The sequence below is a fragment of the Puma concolor genome, chromosome A2, assembly GCF_028749965.1.
Source record: "Puma concolor isolate L17-30 chromosome A2, mPumCon1.1.hap2, whole genome shotgun sequence".
In the NCBI taxonomy this organism is placed as follows: Eukaryota; Metazoa; Chordata; class Mammalia; order Carnivora; family Felidae; genus Puma; species Puma concolor.
Genome location: NC_141668.1, coordinates 23,133,325 through 23,158,817, shown reverse-complemented (window position 1 = coordinate 23,158,817; position 25,493 = coordinate 23,133,325). Strand labels below are relative to the sequence as shown.

Here is a 25,493-nt window from a genome sequence, read left to right as displayed (position 1 = left end):
CCATGGTAATTCTGAGAATTAACAAGTGAGGGGTAAGGGTCATTTCATCCCAAACTGATCTGCTGGCCAACCCCCAAAAGAAGTTGAGTTCCTCTATGACAACTGGACTCAGTCAAGCGTGTAAGGCAATCAGTCCTGGTCAAGCACAAAGCTTAGACTGGAGCTCCTTCCCATCATGCCAAGGGAAGAAGGACTGGTACTTGCCCAACCCTGAAAGAAGAAGACTCCTGCTACTAACGTGCCACATCATACAGCTGCAAGATTTGCAGCCCAGACCATGATGCCCCGGAAGGGCTGCTTCCCCGAAAAAAATGGCACTGTCACAACAGGTTCTATCTGGTGATCCCTTACAACTTCTCGTACCATTGTTCATGGTGGTCTCTTACAATTTTTTCCCCGCTGTGGCATCAGATGTAATGTCTATCGTATTATATTACTTCCCCATCCCTCCCCTGCTCACAACAGTGAGTAGGTGGTGTTTCTGTGCTTAATGCGGTTTAAAACCCACAAAGCCCAAGGGTCATGATCCCTCTCTCAGGGTGTGAAAACTGCCCTGAGAGACCCCTGCACACCGAACCAGAATGAACGAACAATGGGGGACCCGGTGCATCAGATATTGCATCAGTCTCTATGGATTTCCCCTCATGAATGGTATTCCAGTAGGCTATATGTGAGTTTTTCTTGGACATTTGTGCTTACTTGCGTAAAAACTGTTACAGCAAGGTGGACATCAAGTCAGGTTTCTACTGTGGTTTCTGGAAGTCCATCAAAGGGTCAGAGGTCAAAGACACATTTTGGCATTTTGGCAGTACCGGGATGACTGGTCTCACTAACTACCTGTGAGAAATAGCCCTGAAGTCCTAATGAGTGAAAAATCTGGGGCACAGCACTGCCCAGGTGACAACTCGGCGGTTGTTATTAATGCCCTTGGTGGAAGCATCCCAGGAAGAGGCAAACTTGACTGAGGGCCAGGCTAAACAATCCCTGATAAAACTACACAGAAAAATAAGGATGCAAAACAAGAGCCGGGAGACACTCCTGCGGAATAAGGGAGGATCTGGTCTACCGTCTGTCGACGTTATGATAAAGCTGTGATAATAAAGAATGTGTTGCTGGGGTGGAAACAGAAGTATAGAGCAGTGGAGCCCAGGACCCCAGAAACAGAACAGTGTGTACAAGGATACCTGATTTATGACAAAGCTGACATTGTATAGCAGTGGATACGAACAGGTATTTCAACAAATGGTACCAGGGCTACTCAGTAGCCATGGCTGGGGAGTTAAATTGCTACCTCATACCATATCCAAAAAACAATTCCAAGTAGTTTATAGACCTAAAACATGAAAGCTAAAACTATAATGCAGGGTGCCGGGGTGGCTCAGTCGGTTAAGCGTCCAGCTTGGTTTTGGCTCAGGTCATGATCCCGTGGTTCCTGAGTTTGAGCCCGCATTGAGATCTGCACTGACAATTCGGAGCTGGCTTGGGATTCTTTCTCCCTCTCCCTCTGCTCCTCCCTCGAGAGCTCATACTTACGCTCAGGCTCGCTCTCTCTCTCTTGCTCTCTCTCCAATAAATAAATAGACCTTTAAAAAAGTTTATCTTAAGTTTATCTTTATCTTAAGAGATAATGCTTATAAAAAATATCATGGAAAATATATTTGAGACCTTGGGGTAGAAGATGTCTTCAGCAAGACACCAAAAACAGTATTCCAAAAGTCAAAGATTGATCAATGTGACTACATTAAAGAAGTTCTGTTCATTAAGACACCAGGAGAGAGAGAACAGACAAACCTGAGTGGGAAAAGCTATCTGCAACATACACAACCAAAAAAGAACTCCTAGAAATCAGTACGAATAAGGCAGATAACCCAATAAAAAACTGGGTATTTCAATAGAAAGGATATTCAAATGGTTAATAAACATAGAAAACGTTTCCCAAACTCATCAGTTAATTAGGGAATTACAAATTAAAACCACTATGACTTGACGAGGATGCCAAGGCAATGCAATGGAAAAAGAATCTTTCACCAGGCAGTGCTTAGACAACTGCAAACTCCTATTTCAACCAGATACCCACATGCAAAAGAATGAAACTGGACCCCTACCTCACACTATATACGAAGATACCTCAAAATGTACCAAAGACCTAAATGTAAAAGATAAAATTATAAAACTCTTAGAAGACTGCACAGGTATAAATCTTCATGACCCTGGACTGGACAATGGTTTCCTTTAGTACAATACCGGAAGCACAAACAACCAAAAAAAAAACCAAAAACTAGACAAATTGGGCTTCATCAAAATTTAAAACTTCGGTACTTCGAAGGACACAACCAGGAAACTAAAAAGCCCACAGAATGGGAGGAAATCTTTGCAAATTATGTATCTAATAAAGACCTAGTATCCAAAATGTATTTGGTTAATGATTACAACTCAATAAAAGACAAATAACCCAATTTTTAAAATGAGCAAAGGATATGACTGAACCTTTCTTCAAAGAAGACATACAAATGCCCAATAAGCACATGAAAAGATACTCAACACTATTAGTCATTAATGAAATGCAGCTTTTGTTACTGTCAAGCCAAGAACTTATTTGTGCAATTTTTTTTCAATAAAATTTTTTCAATGGAAAAAAATAACCACAATGAAATACACTTCATCACACCTACTATGAGATATATAACAACAAAGACAATAATGAGCATCGGTGGGGATGTGGAGACATTGGAACCTTCGTGCATGGTGGGCAAGAATGTAAAATGATGCACCCATTTTGGAAAAGAGTTTGGCAGTTCCCCTCAGAAAGTTAAACACAGAGTTACGTTATGACACAGCAACTCTATTCCTAGGTATATGCCCAAGAGAATGGAAAAACATATTCACATAAAAAATTACGCATGACTGTTCACAGTAGCATTATACATAAAAGCTGGAAAGTGGAAACAACCCAAATGTCCACCAACAAATAAATGGGTAAATAAAAATATGGGATAGCCTCTCAATGGAATATCATTCAGCCATAAAAATCAAGTACTGATACTTGTATATATAGATGAACCTTGAAAATGTTACTGTAAGTGAAAGAAACCAGAGACAAAAGACCACATATTGCATGATCCCATTTATATTAAGTGTCTAGAACAGGCAAATCCAGAGGGACAGGAAGCAGATTGCTTTCCAGGGGCTGAGAGGAGGGGAGAATAGGGAATGACTGATAGTGGGTTGGGGGTTTCTCTTTCAAGTGATGAAAATGTTCTGGTTTCAGTGGTGGCGGGTAGATAACTTTGTGAATATACTGAAGACCACTGAATCAGGAGCACCTGGGTGGCTCAGTCCGTTAAGCATCCGACTCTTGATTTCGGCTCAAGTCACGACCTCCTGATTTGTGAGTTCGAGCCCCATGTCGGCCTCCATGATGGCAGTGTGGAGACTGCTTGGGATTCTCTTTGTCTGCCCCTCCCCTACACATGCTTGCTCTCTCTCTCAAAATAAATAAATAAACTGAAAAAGAAAAAAAAAGACCACTGAATTATACACTTTTAAAAAAGTGAATTTTACAGTATCTGAGTTATATCTCAATAAAGAAGATCTAATACACCCCTCTGATTAATTTAAAATTTGACATCAAGTCTTGGCCTCAGGAAATCTCACCTGCCTGGCTGGAATGTAAATTGGTACAATCACTTTGAAAAACAGTCCAACAATGATCTACCAATTCCATCCCTAGAGACATACCCTACAGAAATAAATGCTTACATATAAAGAGAGAAAGCTATGGTAATGAGGCGGTGTGGTGTAGGTACAGGAATGCTGTTTGCTGCCATGTCATTAGTAAGTGCTCAAAACCGAAAACAACCCAAATGCCCACTAACAGAAGAATGAATATAAATAAGCCTGGAAGGATTCAGTCAAGGAAATATACAATTAAAATGAACCAGCCCTCCAGTAGAAACAAGGGTAAATCTTAGACAGAAATACTGAGTGGAAAAAAAAAAAGATAGAAACTATAGCATGATTCTATTGACATAATGTTCAAAACCAAACCTTACTGTTTATGAATGCATACGCAGGGTAAAAATCTAAAGAAAGAGCCAAGCAATTACTACCGTAAATATCAGAATAGTGATTTCTACCGGGGGTGGGTATGATCAAGAAGGATGTACGGGGCGCCTGGGTGGCGCAGTCGGTTAAGCGTCCGACTTCAGCCAGGTCACGATCTCGCAGTCCGTGAGTTCGGGCCCCGCGTCAGGCTCTGGGCTGATGGCTCGGAGCCTGGAGCCTGTTTCCGATGCTGTGTCTCCCTCTCTCTCTGCCCCTCCCCCGTGCATGCTCTGTTTCTCTGTCCCAAAAATAAATAAAAAACGTTGAAAAAAAAAATTAAAAAAAAAAAAAAAAAAAAAAAAGAAGGATGTATATCACATTTCTGGGATACCAGAAACATGCAACTACCTAACACATAGGGCCAGTTACCTGGGTGTTCTACATAATTGGATACAATGTACAGAATACGACTATGAGTCTTATGCAATTCTCTAGATGTATGTTTCTCAATTTAAAAAATTTTAAATTCTCTCTTGAATATAGGGTTCTAAATATGAGGTCAGTTTTGTTATCAGTGATCTACAGATCAACTACAGTCTTACCTTTTTAGAGTATGATTTGTCAGTTTCTGAGAGAGAAGTGTTTACAGTCTCCCGAACTTAATTTCTTGTATTTCTTTAAGATGGTGCTGCACATATTTTGAAGCAATGTTATTAAGTACAGTTAATACTTAGTACTTAACTGTACTTGAGCAGTGCAGGCATGAGGGGCACTGAACCACTAAGCAGTCGAAAATTCATGCGGAACTTTGGACTCCCCCCAAAACTTAACTACTAATAGCCTACTATTAACTGGAAGCCATAGCAACAAGCCATAGTCAATTAGCACATATTTTACAGATTAGATGCACTGTATATTGTATTCTTACAATAAAGCCAGAGAAAAGAAAACGTTAAGAAAAGCAGAAGGAAGGAGCGCCTGAGTGGCTCAGTCAGCTAAGTGTCGGACCTCGATTTCAGTTCAGGTCATGATCTCTGGATTCGGTTCTTGAGTTCGAGCCTCCTGTTGGGCTCTGCACTAACACTGCAGAGCCTACTTGGGATTCTCTCTCTCTTTCTCTCTCTCTCTCTCTCCCTCCTTCTCTCTCCCTCTCTCTCTGACCTTCCCCTGCTTGCTTTCTCAAAATAAATTAATACACTTAAAAAAAAAATCAGAAGAAAAATACAGTTATGTACTGTACTGTATTTATCGGGAAAAAAAAATCCATGTATAACTGGACGACGCAGTTCAAACCCGTGTTCAAGGGTCCACTGTACACACAAGTTCATTCCTGTTACATCATTTTTTAGATCATTTCTTTTGTCACAATACAAAATCCCACTTTGTCCTTTTTAATGCTCTAAATCCTGATTCCTATTCTGGCTTGTATTACTATTGCTAAGCAGCAGTTAGTGTTCGTATATATCAAGCATGTATTTTTGATAGATTTTAAGTGTTTCCTTGTCCTTCTGTTTAGGCGTGTCTTTTGTGAAAGGCTATATAATAGATCTCTTATTTTGTTTACCTGACCGGCCACTCTTTTAATAAGTAATCCTTTAATAATGTCAGCAAGCCTACTTACATTTATTACACTGAAAATACTTTTGTTTGCTAGGCAGTCTCTATAATGGTCCCCCCAAATCTCTACTTTTGAAAATATCCACATCCCTGTGTAGTCCCCTCCCACATTATACCAGACTTGGTCTCTGTAACCAAGGGAACACACCAGAGGTGAGGCCATGTCCCTTTCGAGATGAGGTTATAACACCCTGCAGCTCCCATCCGAACCTCTCCTCCAGTTCACTTACTTTGGGAAGAGCCACTGCCATGCTGTGGGGACGTTCGAGCAGCCTACACACAGGCTGCCAAAGTGAGAAACTGAAGCATCTGGCCAACAGCCAAGGAGAAACTGAGGCTTGTCAACAACTACATGAGTGAAACTGGAAGCGGATCTTCCAGACCTAGGTGGGTGCAGCTTTGGCTGATGGCTTGACTGGGGCTTCATGAGGACCCTGGACCGAACCAGAAGCTAAGCCACTTGCAGATCCCTGACCACAGATACTACGAGATGATGTCTGTTATAAGCTGCTAAGTTTGGCACTAATTTGTCACATAGCAAGAGACAACTAATACATTTACACTGAATTCTGCCCAACTTATTTGGTTTTCTTCTATTTATATACTCCATTGTTTTCCATTAAACTTCAAATTTTCTTCATTCCATTTTTATTTCAATACTTCTATTTTTTTAACGTTTTTATTTTGAGAGAGAGCGTGCACGCGCACACGCGTGCAAGTGGGAGAGGGGCAGAGAGGGAGAGGGAGAGAGAGAATCCCAAGCTGGCTCCATGCTGTCAAGGTGGAGCCCGATGTGGATCTCAATCTCATGAACTGTAAGAACGTGACCTGAGCTAAAATCAAGAGTCAGACGCTTAACCGACGGGGCCACCGAGGTGCCCCTATGTCAACATTTTTAAAGCTTTGCATTCCATTTACATTCTTAGTTACGAATCCGTATGTTTTTCTGACAAAGTTTAACATTAATAATTAACATCTTGGGGTGTCTGACTGGCTCAGTCAGGAGAGTATTCAACTCTTGGTCTTGGGGTCGTGAGTTCAAGCCCCACGTTGTGGGGTAGAGATGATTTAAATAAATAAATATTTATAAGTAATAATCGACAACATATTCCTCCCAAACCAGACCAAAACAAACAAACTTAGCACGCTTTGACTACCATGTAGAACTGCCTTCAACACCAGTTATTTATCATATTGCTGTCTTCTGGAATCTTTGAGATTGTTATTAAACTTTACAAAGTTAAAATATCATCTATTTATGATTACTACTGCTTATCCTAACTCCATGTTCACCTTACTCCTTCAATCCCACTATTGCCTTCTGAGTATGTATTTGTTCATGCTGGAGTAAATCTTTGAATAATTCTTACAAAGTGATTGACAGACTATTTATGGTAAATCCTTCTGTTTAAAAATACCTTTCTTTCGCGTTTGCTGTTGGATGATAGTTTGGCTGAGTATAGAATTCTAGTTTGACAGTTCTCTTCCCACAGCACTACGAAGACACCGTTGCTGCCTTGCGTGCAATGCTACAAAGAAACCTAAAGTAAAACTATAGGTTAAATACCTTTGTTTTCATAGAACTTTTAGAATTTTTCTCTTTATCCTTGCTTAAAAAAAAATGCAGCGTTAGAATGTGCTTGCTTACTTACCTTTACACTTCATTCTACTTAGCATTTCATGCTGTGTGTGTGCACCCACGTGCATTTACTCTAAAGATCATATCTTTCTACAGGTCTGAGAAATGATCAGCCATTTAAAAGGGTTAACTTTGTATTCGATTATAACAAAATCATAGAAAAGTCCACAAAATATTTGTCTCCCCCCCCCCCCTCAAATTCATATTCAAGCCCTAACCCACGGTGTGTGACTCTATTTGGAGATGGGCCCTCTAGGGAAGTAATTAAGGTTAAATGAGGTCATAAAGGTGGAGTCCTGATCTGAAAGGATTAGTGTCTTTAAAGGAGAGATAGCACAGCACTTGCTCTGGCCCCCCAAGGAAAGCTCTCACCATACACCAACCCTCTTGGCACTCTAATCTTGGATTTCCTAGACTCCAGAACTGTGAGCAAAGAAGTTTCTGTTGTTTAAGCCCCCTCGTCTGTGGTATTTTGTCACAGCGGTTGTAGCATACTAATATAGCAGCTGACCTTGAAGAGGCCCCCGGTGATTCTTGGTTTCTGGTATTCATTCCCTTTTCTAGTCCCGGGCCACACTGAACAGAGCTGACCTTTTTTATCCAATGGAATACTGCAGAAATGTTGGGGTGTGGCTTCAAAGACTAGGTGTCTATGAATATTTTGTTCATAAAAATAATTTTGCCTTGCACTTTGTGCTCTCTTGTATCCCTCACTGTGGGGGAAGCCAGCCACAATGTTATAAGAACACTGACCAGCCCCATGGAGAAGTCTACGTGGCAAGGGACTCGGCGTCCTGCCAACAGCCTGCACCAATGCACCAGTCACGAGACTGAGTGACCTTGGAGGCAGATTCTCCAGCTTCCCTCATGCCTTCTGATGACCACAACTTTGGCCAATATCTGGACTGCAGCCTCACGAAAGACCTCAAGGAGGCACCAGCTGAGAACACTCCCAAATCTCCGGCCCACAAAAATCGTGTGGGAAAATAAGGATTTGTCCTTTTAATCCGGTTAAGTTTTTCAGTAATGTGTTATACAATGGCAGATAACTAAATCCAAGGGGAATTATTACAAACCTAGAATAATAAAAAAAATGAGTATTTCAAGCACGTCAGAAGCCCCCTGCATGCCACCTTCCAGGCACTAGCGTGCTTCTGCCCTACAGATAAATATGAACTTTTAATGTTATAGGTTAGTTGTGTCTATCAAGTCTGAAATTAACACAAAGAGAACCATACAGATTGTATCTGTTTGTGTGGGACTTCAATTTATCCACACTGTGGTTGCATTTAGCAGTAATTTGTTCATTTCCACTGTTGTATACTATTAACTGTATGACTATAACACAATTTAGTTTTTGATTCTAACTTTGTCCGACATCTGGACTGCTTCTACTTGGACTGAGTAACAGTACTAAAGGTATCCTTGGTATGTCATTTGACCCACGAATGTATGCATTTCTGTTTGATTATTTAAACGAAGACAACTGAGATTCTGATTGGGGGTTCGTTGAATCTGCAGAACAAAATAAGATGTGACATTTTTATAGTACTGAATATTCCACTCTAAGAACAGGATATATCCCTCCATTTATTCAAGTCATATTTCAATAACATTTTATGATTTTCTGTGTAGAGATGTATACAATTTGTAGATTTATTCATAAGGATCTGATTTCAATACAAATGATTTTACTTTATTGATTGGTTACTGGAATATAGAAATTAAACTGATTTTGGATACTAACCTATCCAGTAACCTTGATAAATTTACATATCAATCCTGATAGCTAATAGATATTTTACATTTTCTTTTTTTTTTTTTTTAAACTTTATTTTTTTTTTTCAACGTTTATTTATTTTTGGGACAGAGAGAGACAGAGCATGAACGGGGGAGGGGCAGAGAGAGAGGGAGACACAGAATCGGAAACAGGCTCCAGGCTCCAAGCCATCAGCCCAGAGCCCGACGCAGGGCTCGAACTCACGGACCGCGAGATCGTGACCTGGCTGAAGTCGGACGCTTAACCGACTGCGCCACCCAGGCGCCCCTCTTTTTTTTTTTTTTTTTTTTTTTTAATGTTTGTTTATTTTTGAGAGAGAGAGAGACAGGGAGAGACAGAGTGCGAGCAGGAGAGGGAGAGAGGGAGACACAGAATATGATGCAGGAGGCCCTGAGCTTTCAGCACAGAGCCCAATGTGGGCCTTGAACCCACGAGCTGTGAGATCATGACCTGAGCTGAAGTTGGACGCTTAACCGACGGAGCCACTCAGGCGCCCCTAGATTTTACATTTTCTATATACAAAATCATGCTGTCCGCAAAGGCAATTTTATGTCCTCTTTCAAATCCTTATTTTTTTTTCTTACTGCACCAAGTATGACTTCCAGTAAAATGTTGCTAAAAAATAGAATTATCAGGCATTCTTTGTTTCATTTACAATCTCAAGGAGGAAAACCTTTAATAGTCCACCAATAAGTACAAAGTTTACCGGAGATTTTTTGGTACCTTATCAGAATAATGATGTTCCCTTCTGTTCTTTGCTTTGAAAAGAGATTTTTTAATCACAAATTGCCACTGATTTTTATCAAGTGCTTTTGTTGCATCCGTTATGATACTGAGACTATTCTCCTTTATTCTTTGAATGAGGAATGTTATGTTGATTTTTGACTGTCAACGGAACCTTGCGCTGCTAGAGTAAACGCATGCTGGGAAATTTGTTCATTATTTCTTCGTATATCTCTATCTCTCTCTTTCACCCCAGTCTCTCACATCTTCCTCGGGAATTCCAATTACATCCCAGGTGGCACACCAGTTGATAGTATCCCACAGTTCTCTGTAGCTGTTTATTCTTCTTTAACCTGTTTTCTGTCTTCCCTCCAATTAGTTGCTTTCTATTCCTCTCCCTTCAAATTCACCAACTCTTTCACTGTTTTGTTAGCCACCTCTAGCCTGGTGCTAAGTCTATCCAGCAATTACCCATTTCTGTTACCATCTGTGTGGCAGGCAGAATGGCCCCGGAGACGTTCGTGCCTTCCTGCCCAGAACATGTGAATATGTTACCTTACGTGACACAGACCAACCGCTGACTGAAGGTGGGTAAGCAAATAGGGACCTACCAATCTCTGACCACAAAGAAATGAATTGAGCCAACGACCGAAATGAGATTCGAAGTGAATTCTTCCCCAAAGCCTCCAGTAAGCATCAGCATCCTGCTAACATTCTGACTTTTAACCCATGAGACTTATGTCTAACCTACAGAACCACGAGATCATACACGCACGTTGTAATAGCCATTACATTCGTGGTCATTTGCCATGGCAGCAATAAAAAACCAATTCAGACTTTGGTACCTGACGGTGAGGTCCTACTGTAACAAAAACCTTCAACTGGGTAACTGTCTTTGGAAGCAAGCAGTCGGTAAAGGCTGCTAGAATTTCAGGAAGCATGAAGAAGAAAGCCTAAATTGCCTTAAGCAGACTGCTAATAGAAATGGGGTCTTTAAGAACACCGCCAGCGAGGGTTCACAGACCACTTACAGAAATCTGGTCTTGAAGTCCATCCCAAAACAGAAGAACACACATTCTTTTCAAGTGTACATGGAACATTCTCCATAAGAGATCACATATTAGACCATAAAACAAGTGTCAACAAATTCAAAAAGATTGAAATCTTTCTGTGCGTCTTTTCTGACCACAATGCTATGTAACTAGAAGTCAGGCACAAGAAAAATCTGGAAGGAGCACAGATACATGGGGGTTAAATAACATGCTACTAAGCAATGAAAGGGCCAAAAAAAAACCAACAAACAACAACAACAACAAAAAAAACAAAGAGGAAATAAAGTACATGGAGACAAATGAAAATGAAAACAGAACAGTCCAAAATCTTTGCGATGCAACAAAAGAAGTTCTAAGAGGGAAGTTTGTAGCAATACAGGCCTAACTGAAGAAGCAAGAAAAATCTCAAATAAACAACCTAATCTTACACCTAAAGGAGCTAGAAAAAGAAAAAAAAAATCCAAAACCAGTAGAAGGAGGGAAATAAGATTAGAGCAGAAATAGATCATATAGAAACTAAAAAATAGAACAGATCAATGAAACCAGGAGCTGGCTGTTTGAAAAGATCAATAAAATTGATAAACCCTTACCCAGACTCTTAAAAAAAAAACAGACTCAAATTTAAAAATCAGAAATGAAAGAGGTGTCATAACCAAAACCACAGAAAAATAAAAGATTTTAACAGAATGTTATGAAAAATATATGCCAACAAATTGGACACTCTAAAAGAAATGAATAAATTTCTACAAACATAACCTTCTAAAACTGAATCGGGGCTCCTGGGTGGCTTAGTTGGTTTTAAGTGCCCGACTTAGGCTCAGGTCATCATCTCACGGATCGTGAGTTCGAGTCCCATGTCCGGCTCTGTGTTGACAGCTCAGAGCCTGAAGCCTGCTTCAGATTGTGTGTCTCCCTCTCTCTCTAACCCTTCCACACTCATGCTCGTTCTCTCTCTCTCTCTCTCTAAGAAATAAACATTTTAAAAAATTTTTTAATAAAAATAAAAATAAAACTGAATCAGGAAGAAATAGAAAATTTAAACTGATTACTAGCAATTAGAGGCACCTGGGTGGCTCAGTCAGCTGAGTGTCCAGCTTCGGCTCAGGTCACGATCTCATGGTTTGTGGGTTTGAGTCCCACGTTGGGCTCTGTACTGACAGCTCAGAGCCTGGAGCCTGCTTTGGATTCTGTGTCTCCCTTTCTCTCTGCCCCTCCCCTGCTCACACTCTGTCTCTCAAAAATAAATAAATAAATAAATAAATAAATAAATAAATAAATAAATAAAAATATTATAAAATTTTTTTTGAAAAAGAAAGAAAACCCTAAAGACTCCACCAAAAAACTACTAGAACTGATATTTCAGTAAGGCCACAGGATACAAAAAAAAAAAAAAAATCAATGTACAGAAATCTGTTTCATTTCTATACACTAATAATGAAGAAACAGAAAGGAATTAAGAAAGCAATCCCTTTTACAATTGAACCAAGAATAAATAAAATGCCTAGGCATAAACGTAACCAAGGAGGTAAAAGACCTGTACTCTGACAACTATAAAATACTGATGAAAGAAGTTGAAGATGACAGAAATGGAAAGATATTCCATGCTCACGTATTGGAAGAACAAATATTGTTCTACCCAAAGCAATCTACAGATTTAATGCAATCCCTATCAAAATACCAACAGCATTTTTCACCGAACTAGAATAATCCTAAAATTTGCATGGGACCACAAAAGACCCTGAATAGACAAAGCAATCTTGAAAAAGAACAACAAATCTGGAGGTATCACAATTCCAGATTTCAAGTTATACTACAAAGCTGTAGCAATCTAAACAGTATGGCAGTGGCACAAAATTAGACACACAGATCAGCGGAACAGGATTAAAAGCCCAGAAAGAAACCCATGAATATAAGGTCAACTAATCTTTGACAAAAGAGGCAAGAATATGCAATGGGAAAAAGACGGTCTCTTCAACAAATGGTATTGGGAAAACTGGACAGCGACATGCAGAAAAATGAAACTGGACCACTTTCTTTCACCATACACAAAAATAAACTCAAAATGGATTAAAGACCTAAAGGGGAGACTTGAAAGCATAAAAAACCCAGAAGAGAGCACAGGGAGTAATTATCTGCCACCAGCCACAGCAACACTTTTCCCTTCCCTCCCGAGGCAAAGGAAACAAAAGCAAAAATAAACTATTGGGACTGTATCAAAATAAAAGGCTTCTGCACAGCAAAGGAAACAATCAACAAAGCTAAAAGACAACCTACTAAATGGGAGAAAATATTTACAAATGACCTATCTGATATAAGGGTTAGGATCCAAAGTATATAAAGAACTTATATGGGAATGCAAGCTGGTGCAGCCACTCTGGAAAACAGTATGGAGGCTCCCCCCCAAATTAAAAATAGTACGACCCAGCAATTGCGCTACTAGGTATTAATCCAAGGGATACAGGTGTGCTGTTTCGAAGGGACACATACACCCCAATGTTTATAGCAGCACTATCAACAATAGCCAAAGTATGGAAAGAGCTCAAATGTCCATCGATGGATGAACGGATACAGAAGATGTGGTGTGTGTATATATATATATATATACATATATATATATATATATATACACACACACATACATATACATACAATGGAGTATTACTTGGCAATCAAAAAGAAAGAAATCTTGCCATTTGCAAATATGTGGATGGAACTGGAGGGGATTATGCTAATTGAAGTCAGTCAGTCAGAGAAAGACAAATATCATATGACTTCACTCATGAGGACTTTAAGAGACAAAACAGATGCACGTAAGGGAAGGGAAGCAATAATAATGTAAAAACAGGGAGGGGGACAAAACATAAGAGACTCTTAAAAATGGAGAACAAACAGAGGGTTACTGGAGGGGTTGTGGGAGGGGGGATGGGCTAAATGGGTAAGGGGCATTAAGGAATCTACTCCTGAAATCATTGTAGCACTATATGCTAATTTGGATGTAAATTAAAAAAATAAAATTTAAAAAAATAATAAAGAACTTTTTTTTTAATTTTTTTTTCAATGTTTTTATTTATTTTTGGGACAGAGAGAGACAGAGCATGAACGGGGGAGGGGCAGAGAGAGAGGGAGACACAGAATCGGAAACAGGCTCCAGGCTCCGAGCCATCGGCCCAGAGCCTGACGCGGGGCTCGAACTCACGGACCGCGAGATCGTGACCTGGCTGAAGTCGGACACTTAACCGACTGCGCCACCCAGGCGCCCCATAAGTAAAGAACTTCTAAAACTCAACACCCAACAACAACCAAAAAATCCAATTAAAAATGGGCAAAAAACATGAACAGAGACATTTCTCCAAAGACAACATACAGATGGCCAAGAGATACATGAAAAGATACTCAACATCACTCATGACTAGGGAAATGCAAATCAGAACACGAGATATCACCTCACACCTGTCAGAATGGCTAAAATAAGTAACAAGAAACACAGGTGTTGGCGAGGATACAGAGAAAAAGGAACCTTCATGCACTGTTGGTGGGAATGCAAACTGGTGCAGCCACTGTGGAAGACAATATGGAGGTTTCTCAAAAAGTTGAAAATAGAACTACCCTGTGATCCAGTAATCACACTACTGGGTATTTACCCAAAGAATATAAAAAAACACTAATTCAAAACGATATTTGCACCCCTATGTTTATTGCAGCATTATTTACAATGGCCAAACTATGGACGCAGCCCAAGTGTCTGACAAACAAATGGATAAAGATGTGGCATATATGTACAATGACATATCATTCAGCCGTAAGGAAGAATGAAATCTCGCCATTTGCAACAACATGGATGGGGCTCGAGAGTGTAATGCTAAGAAATGGGTCAAAGACAAAAATATTAGATGATGTCACTCAAATGTGTAATTAAGAAACAAAGTAAATAAAAGAAAAAGAGAGGGAGAAAGGCAAACCAGGAAAGAGACTCAACTCCAGGGAACAAACTGGTGGTTAGCAGAGAGGAAGTGGGTGGGGGGATGGGGAAAACCGGCAAAGGAGATTAAGGGTACACTTAGGATGAGCACCGAGTCACGTATAGAATTCCTGAATGACTATACCTACTTCTGAAACTAATAGAACACTGTATGCTAACTAGACTGGAATTAAAAAGAAATCTAGTCTTGGAGAATCCTGTGAGAGCACAGAAGGGGGCACAAGTTGTCGTAAGCTGGAGTAAGGTGGATCCTTGTCACAGGTTAGTGGAGAGACGAGCGGAACTGTGTCCTACAAGTTATGTGGAAAGCAGAACATGCAGACGATGAACTCGGCTCTTCGTGGGAGGAAATTTCCAAGGAGAGCGTTGAAGGTGTGACCTGGTTTCATCTTTTTGCTCACAGTAAAATGTGAGACGAGAAGTTCCACGAGCGGACAACAGCCTCCGCCCGTGCCTGTGAGTTCCAGCCTGACCAATGCATCTTGGACTTGCGTAGCAGGCCCCCAAACCGCAAATGCCAATTCCTTGTAGTAAATCTCTTTATATATTTACCTGCCTTGGGCTCTCCTTCTCTGGTTCAATTCTGATACAGGACTCTATAAAAAAGGAACTAAAAAGAAATTCTAGAGCTTTAGTTTTCATTCCCTCTGCTCATTCATAACTATCTCCCATTGAAGTCTTTAGAGCATCTTTTAGAAGTCTGTTAAAGTTTTTGTCTGCTAACTCCAATGTCTGGTTCCTATCGGAATCAGTGTCCATTGACTGCTTTTTCTCTTAACCGTTGGTCACATTTCCAAATTCTTTGCACTTCTGTTTTTGTTTTTTTTTTTTTTTTTTTTTTTTACTGTATATAAACATTGTGAATGACAGGATGCAAAGACTCGAGAATTTATGATGTTTCTCTAGCAGGCAGTTAACTTGGCTAGAATCACACTCCAGACTTTATCTCTTCCACCACGAGGTGCGCCTGAATTCTCCATTCGGTTCTTTCAGTTCGCAGCTACTTTTTGCCAGGCTTTCTAGAGTCTTCCCCTGTACCGTAGGGGAAGTTCAGGATTTTTGCAGAGTTTGAAATCGATTTGGGGGCTTCCCCCAGTCGTGGCTTCCTCCTTTCCAGGGTTTTCACCCTAGGTTTTCATCACTCTTCCAATCTCAAACTATATTCTCACCCCTCTTGTCCAGCATATACCGTGGCTTTCTGTGATCCCACCTCCAGGAACTGTGGACCTCGGGAGACTGATCAGAAATATACAGACCTCATTTCGTACAGCTCTGTCTCTGAGGCATCAACTTCCCTCCAGTTTTTGCCTGCTTTTCACCACTCACCAGTGCTTTCAAATAGTGGTAGACTTCCCCATTGTTTGGGGGCGGCATACTTTTGTACTGAAGATCTAAGTGTTTGCAGTAAAGCTAATGTGACCAAGCTCTTCCACCATTACTAGAAGCAGGAAGCTCAACCGAATAATACTTTAACATTCCCTTTATCTTCTTTGTTGATATTTACGTTATAGCTCCTTTTTTTTTTTTTGGTGGTTACTCAAGAGATTACAATATTCATCCTTCTATTATCACAGACTACCATCAAATAATATAACGCCAGTTCATGAACAAGATGAGAGCCTTATAAATGGTGTATTTCTTTTTCTCCGCCGTGCCCTTTCAATAAATAAGTCATTAAACGCAGTACTTCAAGATTCTCTTACAAAAATAAAGGAACAAATAAGACTCTTAATGTCACCCCGGCTTTCACATTTAATCACTGCATAGCCTATGATCTGTATTTTTTGTTCCCTATCAGCATTTTATTGTGTTACTGGCACTCATAATCTATTACATACATATACCAAAGCACCCATTAAGGTAAAAAACCAAAAATGTTGCATGACTTGGAATCCCACAAATTTTCTTAATTTGGAAAACACTAAATCTCTGTAAAATCAGCACGGCCCAAAAAAATCCTCCAAGGAAATACACCTGGACTTATGTTAGCCAGCAAACAAAAAATCACTTAGGTTTACGTGGAGACACTTACCCCTCTTCATTTTCTTTTAGTAAGCGACTGGCAATTCGGATAAGCATGCAGTAAGCAAACTGTGATTTGAGGCCGGATTTAGTAAACTTATTCAACATCTTAGAAACAGCAAGGCGATCGTTCTTTTTAAGGTGATACAGGACTCCCAGCGCATGGTACTAAAGAACAAGAAAAAGGATGTAACATCCAGAAAGCGAAGGAGGAACAGGACAAACTTCCAGGAAAACAAAATCACATGGAACTAGATTTTTAGTAAAAAGATACCCAAGTCAAATGTGTACAAATAGAAACAACTTTTTCGTACGGATTCAAACGCAGGCAAGACTGAAAGGAGAAGAGTTTCACCCCCAGAAACTGTAGATTCAGATTGGACAGGTGGTATTAAAGAGGTGACATACAATCCGAAGATGGTTCTAGCAGGTTCATCACTCCCCTTAGCACATACATCCTTAGCACAAAGGCGCTCAGGTCCAAGGCTTTACCAGTGGCACAGGTCTCTGTTAGTGGCTTTAAGTCATCTGTGACCATGTTAGTAGTTAAAGGATTAATCTCCTAAAGCAGGCTCACGGAGCATAATTATCGTGGCACTTCGTGTAAAAACACAACGATCAGAGTTAAGAGAGCGAGACGGTTTCTTGAGGGAAAAATTACTCCTCTATTTCCTCATAACTAGATACGCCTACAGAAGTTGTAAACATTAAAAGGGGGCGAGTAAGTATCCTCTCCAATACAAATGGGGTACTTCACAGAACATTGCCAGTGACCATTTCGCCCTTGTTCTCTTTTAATTAGGAATTAACGAATATCCAAAGGAGAGCTTCCCAACAAAATGGTTACGTTTCACAAAATAAAATTACTCTTGACTGTTGGCGTAACGTCTACTATAACCAAGTTCTGAAAAGCTTAGACTTGAACGTCCTTCTTCACAAATTATTTTTCACGTAAGGGGCTGAAATGCAGAGTGAAGGACCTCTGGAATGAGCATCTCAAACTGCTACTGAATTTAAGAATCTTTCCTGAACGTTCCTACAGCTTCTATTAAACACTAGCAGGGTCTATGACAGTAATTCTAATTAATGGGATACCTACCAATAGGCTGCTTAATATCACACTTCCGCTAACACTCATCTAGGGAGTCAATAAATTGTCCCTAAAATGAAGGGTTAAAGAAAGCTGATCGCAAGACCTAACGGGACTCGATCACAGTACCTGGACCATAATGTTATCACTGGAAGCAGCTTCTTGGGCTTCATTGACCCAGCGTTTAACCACGTCATAGCTTATCTTCATCATGTGCTAGACACAGAACAAAGTGAGAATAGACAGTGCATGGTCACTAGAGGTTTACAGACATGAACTGGTTTTCTTAGAAAAATCACTAACAGACATTTCCAAATCAAAGAGACAACTCTGTAGCTTTTAGAAGTCTACTTCAAGTCTCTACTCCAGACGCAACTAATAGACCAGAAACTCTCTCCAAGATGAGGAGGGGTTTGTGGGCTAAGATCAGAGGGGAGGGACAGGAAAGGAAGGGCTAGTTAACAGGATGGTGCTTGAATAATGTGTACATTCTAGGTTTTACTTCCAGGAAACTCACCTGGAAGGAAAAACAGAAACAAAAACACACAGTACTGACAGATCCCTTGCTATAAAACTTGACCACCTACACTCCAGACCCAGAAACTCTTGTGATTCAGATGATCTAACCCATTCACACACTAATAACCAATTTTAACCAAATGCAAGGTGACCTCAGGCTGTCATACATTTTGTTTTGATAAAAAGAGAAAGAAAAAGTATCCCTGAAACAAAGACCACTTTCCAGTAAGAAATTTCCAAGTGGGGCAGGGGGCTTTGGATGGAAGGATACCACACACGCAGGGCACTAAGGAAAGCAGACGATACAAGAGGCAAGAGGTCAAGTTCAGGTCACAAAGGAAGATTCAAAACAAAACAAAACAAAACAAAAACGACCTTCAGTGTCTTCCCGGTCTGCCACCTCACCCCCCATCCTTTCTGATTACCAAAACCTTTCAAACATGGAAATGTCACCTTTTTAACTGCCTATATTGTAACGCTGCTCTGATAAAACACTCTTGGATAAAGCAATAGAGACGCAAATATGTTTTTTGAATGTTTCACGGTTCACGTGTGAGAGAATCACAGGGATATTTTGTTTAGCACCCGCTCGAGCCAGGCAGCTGGCCACTCGTTCACTTACTAAGGAAGACACCAGTGCCGAACTGGAGACGCTGGAGACTTTATCCACAATGGCCTGCTTCATGTATCTTTCAATGGCCTGCAACATTGTTCCCTGAGAACATTCATAAAGAAACGGTTGTTGAAGCACACATCTTCACCCAAAACTACGCTCCAGAATAGTTTACAAAAACCAGTCATATATTTGTTTCCGTGCCAATATTTAGACTGCGTTAAAGGGACTGCCATCTACTAGAGCGACTCTATCGCAGAGGGCAGGAGCTAGACAACCAAGTTGAATCTTCAAAGAGAAAGACCGGAAGGAAGCAAATTAACTGTTCAACAATGAAATCAACGGTCTCAGCATGGAGAGTCCCAGTCTGAGGAAAAGTGTAAGCCCAGGCTCCACTTCTCAGGGATGTTACAAAGGAAATTCCTAGAAGGGGATGGAGCTGCTTTTGAAATCCTGAAGGATGGGGCGCCTGGGTGGCTCAGTCGGCTGAATGGCCGACTTCAGCTCAGGTCATGATCTCGCGGTCCGTGAGTTCGAGCCCCATGTCGGGCTCTGTGCTGACCGCTCAGAGCCTGGAGCCTGTTTCAGATTCTGTGTCTCCCTCTCTCTCTGACCCTCCCCCGTTCATGCTCTGTCTCTGTCTCAAAAAAAAAAAAAAAAAAATCCTGAAGGTATCTCTGCACTAAGGGGATGTATTTTATACGGATCCCATGAAGCCCTACACATCAAATGTGATCCCTGATAATTTTAGATACCTAAGAAATTACATGTTTAATATGCTACTATAGAGTGTCCTCAATATGAAGTCCTCTGCAAATAAAGTCCTTTTTAAGTGGAAGAAAGCTTAGCACTGTGAAGGTAGCAGCAGATGAAGATACATAAACAGACGGAGATCAATATTCAAAGACAGCCTATGGCTACCGTGGGCAGTGTCCAGTCTCAGGCTGACCGATTTAATACTAAAACAAAGGCCGCCACAGCAAAACACATCACACCATTTCCATTACTCCTTCTAGGATCCAGATTTACCATTTGCTCCTACGCAACCTTTAAAACTTGAGAAGACTGTAAACATACACATAAAATATACCCAACCATGACTAGAGCTGAAATATTATTCAATATGTTGGCAATGGCCAGTCTGCCCTTCATTTTATAACCTTTCCTACTCAAGAGTTCCCAGAAAGGGACAGCCTAATTGCATCCCTCCAGATGTGAGGGACTGAGTCAAGGTGAAACACCGGACTCAGACCTATTGTGGTTATAAGCCACTGGCTGGCTGATGGTTAACTAGGTTCTCTCTACTGAATATATGAATGAGGAGGCCTGAGCCTCGTAAGTGATGGATCACAATAGTAAATATCGGAGAAATCTTGCTGTTGAGTTCCTTAAAGCTGTCCTATTTCTTGCTCTGGCATCTGTTGTAAGCTTTACCTCAAATTCTGAGAGATCCAGATCCTATAATAAAGTTGTTTAAAAAAAAAAAAAAAAAAAAAAGCCTGGAGGCACAAAAGCCTTTCTGGTGGTCCTGTTTCTCTAATACTGAAGATTCACACAGTCAAGACTAGGGAATCCTATTAAATTTACACGGCCACCTGTAGCTAAACACAGTGTCCCCTTTGATGCCTCAGTAAACAAAGAGAACTTACATCAGTGATTCTGCAGAGAGCCCTGATGGCTGGGCCTCGGTATACATCTTCTTTTCCGGTCATGTCCTTAGTCAGACTAAGAAAAATCAAATGAGTTACCATGAAATCAATTGATATCTCTTCTGTGGAGTCTACCCCTAGCTAATTCCCATTGTCCCCATAATTATGTTAATGCAGCTATGAATTCAGCAAATATTCATTGAGTGTCTTCTTTGGATAAATATTAAAACGATTGGATAGAACGCTGTTCTAAATCTTAAGAATATAGCAGTGCGCAAAAAGTCTTTGCCTTCATGGAGCTAATATACTAATGCGAGGAGATAATATATTACATAAATGAAATACGATTTTAGATACTGGTAACTGGCATAAAAAATGAAGACAATGGAATAGCGAGCCACCGGCTGAAATCCCCCAAATCCTAAAAACCCATCAGACTAGACAACTCCTTAAAAGAACCCGACTGGGGCGCCTGGGTGGCGCAGTCGGTTAAGCGTCCGACTTCAGCCAGGTCACGATCTCGCGGTCCGTGAGTTCGAGCCCCGCGTCGGGCTCTGGGCTGATGGCTCGGAGCCTGGAGCCTGTTTCCGATTCTGTGTCTCCCTCTCTCTCTGCCCCTCACCCGTTCATGCTCTGTCTCTCTCTGTCCCAAAAATAAATAAACGTTGAAAAAAAAAATTAAAAAAAAAAAGAACCCGACTAAAATGATTAACTCATGAAGTCGTGCTCCCTCTCACAGGCACAGTTTTCCCAAAATGACAGCTGTCTATGGCTTCAGACCTCTCTATGGAGTTTCCAAAATAAGCAGAGGAGTGTGGACAGAGCTACTAAATTCCACATCCGTACTTCAAAGAGGTTTTCAGCCTTTATACATCATTCACCCTATCTTCCTGTCCCTGTCCTCTGTGTTTAATCTGTCCCCAAAATGACCATCCATCCCCTCCCCACTCACCTCCCCCTTACGTAATCCAAAATGGCCTCCAACTCCAACTCACTCCACCAGGATGCCATGACGAGAAATTAGTGGAGAACTGATAGTCCTTCAATTTCTTTATTTTTTATTTATAAGAGTATTATAAGAGTATTTTCATAAACTTTCAAAACATACAGAGGAATATAAAATACAAAGTCTAAGCTGGGCCTCACCGACCCTAGACAGTCTCTGTGAATAGTTGCCTATGTTTTCTTAAGGAACTTCTAAAAAATATATATACGACCATAGAGACATTAAAATGCATGCAAATGAATCTCCACTCTTCTGGCACCTCCCTTTTTCCCTTAATATATTTTAAGAATCTCTCCATATTGGCAGACTTTAAAAAATTTTTAGGTATCTGTATATTTTTTTTTTTCAACGTTTATTTATTTTTGGGACAGAGAGAGACAGAGCATGAATGGGGGAGGGGCAGAGAGAGAGGGAGACACAGAATCAGAAACAGGCTCCAGGCTCCGAGCCATCAGCCCAGAGCCCGACGCGGGGCTCGAACTCACGGACCGCGAGATCGTGACCTGGCTGAAGTCGGACGCTTAACCGACTGCGCCACCCAGGCGCCCCTTTTTTTTAAAATTATTTATTTATTTATTTATTTTTTATTTTTTTTTTTTTGGTATCTGTATATTTTTAAAAACCCAAAATATATCTAAAATATCATTTTAATGGTAACACAGATTTCCACTGTTGGGATATAAATAATTTATCCATTAGTCTTTTTCAGAGATATTTGCATTTTTCCAATTAGATAAAAAGTGAGGCTTGGCAGGTTTAGTATCTTCTGAGGTCTCGCTCCTCGGCTTCTATGTGACATGAAAGCAGCCATGCACAATACATTTAAAACAATGGGCATGGCTGTGTTCCAATAAAACTTTATTTACAAAATGAGGCAATAGTTTTTGCCACGGGCCAGAGTTTGCCAACCGCGGCTCCGTGTCTTAGTTTGGGCTGCCCCGACAAAGGCTTACAGACAGGTAGTTTGTTTGGGAATGTGTTCGAGGGAAGGGAAGACAGAGAGGTGAACAAAGAAGGAGGGTACTTAATACAAAGGAATTTTCTCTAGTGGGTCACTGCCACAGGCAACTGGTTATTTGATGAGCCATCTTCTGAGGAGGCTTATGAAATACGTGTTGGGACCACATTTCCAAGGGATGAAAAGGAAAGAATTTATCCACTAGCTCTCAGCCACTGGCTGACAGTTAACCCCAGAGCGTTCTTTCCCCATTTGGTTAACATGCACATGTTACCTCCCACATGTGAGTTCCAAGTCAGGGCCCAAACCGGAGCACCAGGGAAACTGGGGGGCAAGCAACAGAACACACAGCGCGTGCTTCGGCAAGGCACTGTTCACGCAAGTGAGCTGGCCCCTGTACAGAACAGCTGACCACGAGCACAGCTAGGATCAGAGAGAAGGCCTGAGGCAACAGCATCCAGAACAGTCTATCCTTCACGTCCGTCAAATTTGAACATGTCCTCCATTAAATCTGACCTGTCACTGAGCCTTCAAGATGGTAACCATCCACTATTTCTACAAGAGATTGGAAAATGAATGGCACATGGTACAATCCTTACCGCTACCACTCATCCCGCAGCCGTGATTGATACCCACCACATCCTTCCCATGATTACCCAATTCTATATTCCCCTCACGCTTAGCCAGCACTTGATCTCATCTTGGTCAGGTGTCTGATAGGAGACCCAAACCTTTATCTCCAAGGATCTGAGCTCTTTGTTGGAGATTTACCATGGCTGGACCATTGGCTGTTCCCCATCCTCTACTGACCATTGCCTCAGGCATGAACACATCAAAATATACGTAAGTAAATAGTACCTTGAATTCTAGATACGGTCCTCTCTCCCACGTTTGTGGAGCAACAAGCCTAGCTCCTGATAGGGATCAAGGTCAACTACCTCTAGGAGGACACAGCTCCTTTCTTTACCTGCTGGTCCATCAGCATCAAGAATCCAAAGCGACCCAACAGTAGTCATCATTTTAAATGTGCAAACTGGCTCACTTCTCTGCCCCAGGACTTCTCAGACACTGGAGTGGGTGGTGCCTGTGGTTGCCAACTTGTCATTCAGACGTGTGGATCCAGAAGTGTGGGGTATCTCTGTGCTGAAGGCAATCCTCAAACAGCAGGAACCAGGAGTCAATGGGTTAAATGCCTCCCCCTGTTCATCACTGAGAACGCTGCCTCTTGAGAACCAGCGCTTTTGACTCACATTCAGAGTGGGGGTGGGAAGCATAACTTCTACAGGCAGGTCACTGGGAGCAAGGGTGACAGATGCCAGTCCTAGTTTCACCTCTCGATTCCTGGACCCACCTATTGTATTTATCGGTGACAGTATCATACACTGACCATCAATTTAATGCACATACTTCATCCCAGAGGAGAATCCTCCAACTTCACAGGGTCCCATCGCCAAACTACTACCTCAACTGAGCCATCACTGCACTTAGGCTATCTGCTCCTGACAGAATATGGTGAAACTACCGGATCTCTTGGTCACGAGCCCACCGTCACACGGCTTTTGCCATAAAATGAGTGGCGAGGTCACGTAGGATACCATGAACCTAAGAAACTGTACCCCTCAGATCTACTGAAAACCCATGGATCATCTTCTATGATGAGAAACTTATGCAATCAGATTTATCAACCTTTTCTTTCACTGCCTCTGGAACTGTAGTCCTAACAAAGCTTTTCCCTACAACAAGGTTAAAGAGGAACACACCCCTGTTCCAGCACTTGTATGCTTCCATTTTGAAAATTTACAGTCTTTCTCCCTTTAGAGTTTATTCACGAATAGGATGTGACATATGGATCTGATTTTTTCTTTTGCCAAGGGACTACTCCGTTGTCTCAGCATCACATATTAGAAAGTACCCCAGTGTTTATCCCAGTGATCCGAGATGCCACCCGTTGTCATATACTACATTTCTATGTGTATTGGGGTCTAATTCTATACATTTGTACCAAAACAACCTCTGACGATGTAGATCAGCATGGCCATGGTGACACATTACAAAGTCATCACACAATTTTATTCCCCTGGTCTGTCCATCCATGTGCCAGGACCACACTGCTTTAAGGGTCCAGGCCTTAATGCTTCACTGACTGGGAGAGCTCCCAGTTCTTCTACAGTTCTTTCCTGGCTATTCCTAAATATTTGTTTTTTGACTTAAACTTTAGTATCAGTTTTTCTACGTCCATAATATATTGCCTGTGGGCTGCTTCACTGAGATTGCATTGAACTTACAAACTAATTTAGAGAGGACTGAAATCTTTATAATGTTGCATTGATCCATTCCAAAACATTGATAATTGGTCGAGTGTAGCTGGAGCCTTTCGGGGCTTTAAATTATTCTTTCCTCTTGGAAGTCTTCTGCGTAAGTTTCTCTAAGGTGGCTATGCCATCCCACACCCCCCTACAACGCACCTGGCCTTGGAGCAGGCTCTTTGACTTTGGTGCTGTCGGGCTTTGTGGTTTGAACCTAGATTCTAATGGGTATGGAATGGTATCTCACTGGGGCTTTATAATCTGCATTTCCCTGATAATAACATCAAGAACATTCCACGTATTTATTGGCCACTCATAGGGAGGTGTCTGCCCTCAGGTGTTCTTAATCACCATGGTTTCCCAGCAAGGTCACATCGTTGTCTACATGTGCTGAATGGCCGTCTCTAGTTTTCTATTCCTGCTGTAACAGACGGCCACAGTTAGTGGCCTAAAACAAAATTTTATCAACTTATGGTTCCATGGGTTAGAAGTCCAA

General features: G+C 41.1%; 1 protein-coding gene across 1 annotated transcript in view; it reads right to left on the bottom strand.

The window, feature by feature from the left end:
* The window catches only part of COPG2 (coat protein complex I subunit gamma 2), a 116,495-nt gene that overhangs the window by 67,063 nt on the left and 23,939 nt on the right, over positions 1–25,493 (bottom strand). The window contains exons 6-9 of the mRNA XM_086689996.1: positions 20,728–20,803; positions 19,088–19,180; positions 18,076–18,162; positions 16,867–17,024 (exon numbers count right to left, since the gene is read on the bottom strand). Of these exons, the coding sequence (XP_086546122.1) occupies positions 16,867–17,024; positions 18,076–18,162; positions 19,088–19,180; positions 20,728–20,803 (414 nt within the window). The remainder of the gene's footprint in view (positions 1–16,866; positions 17,025–18,075; positions 18,163–19,087; positions 19,181–20,727; positions 20,804–25,493) is intronic.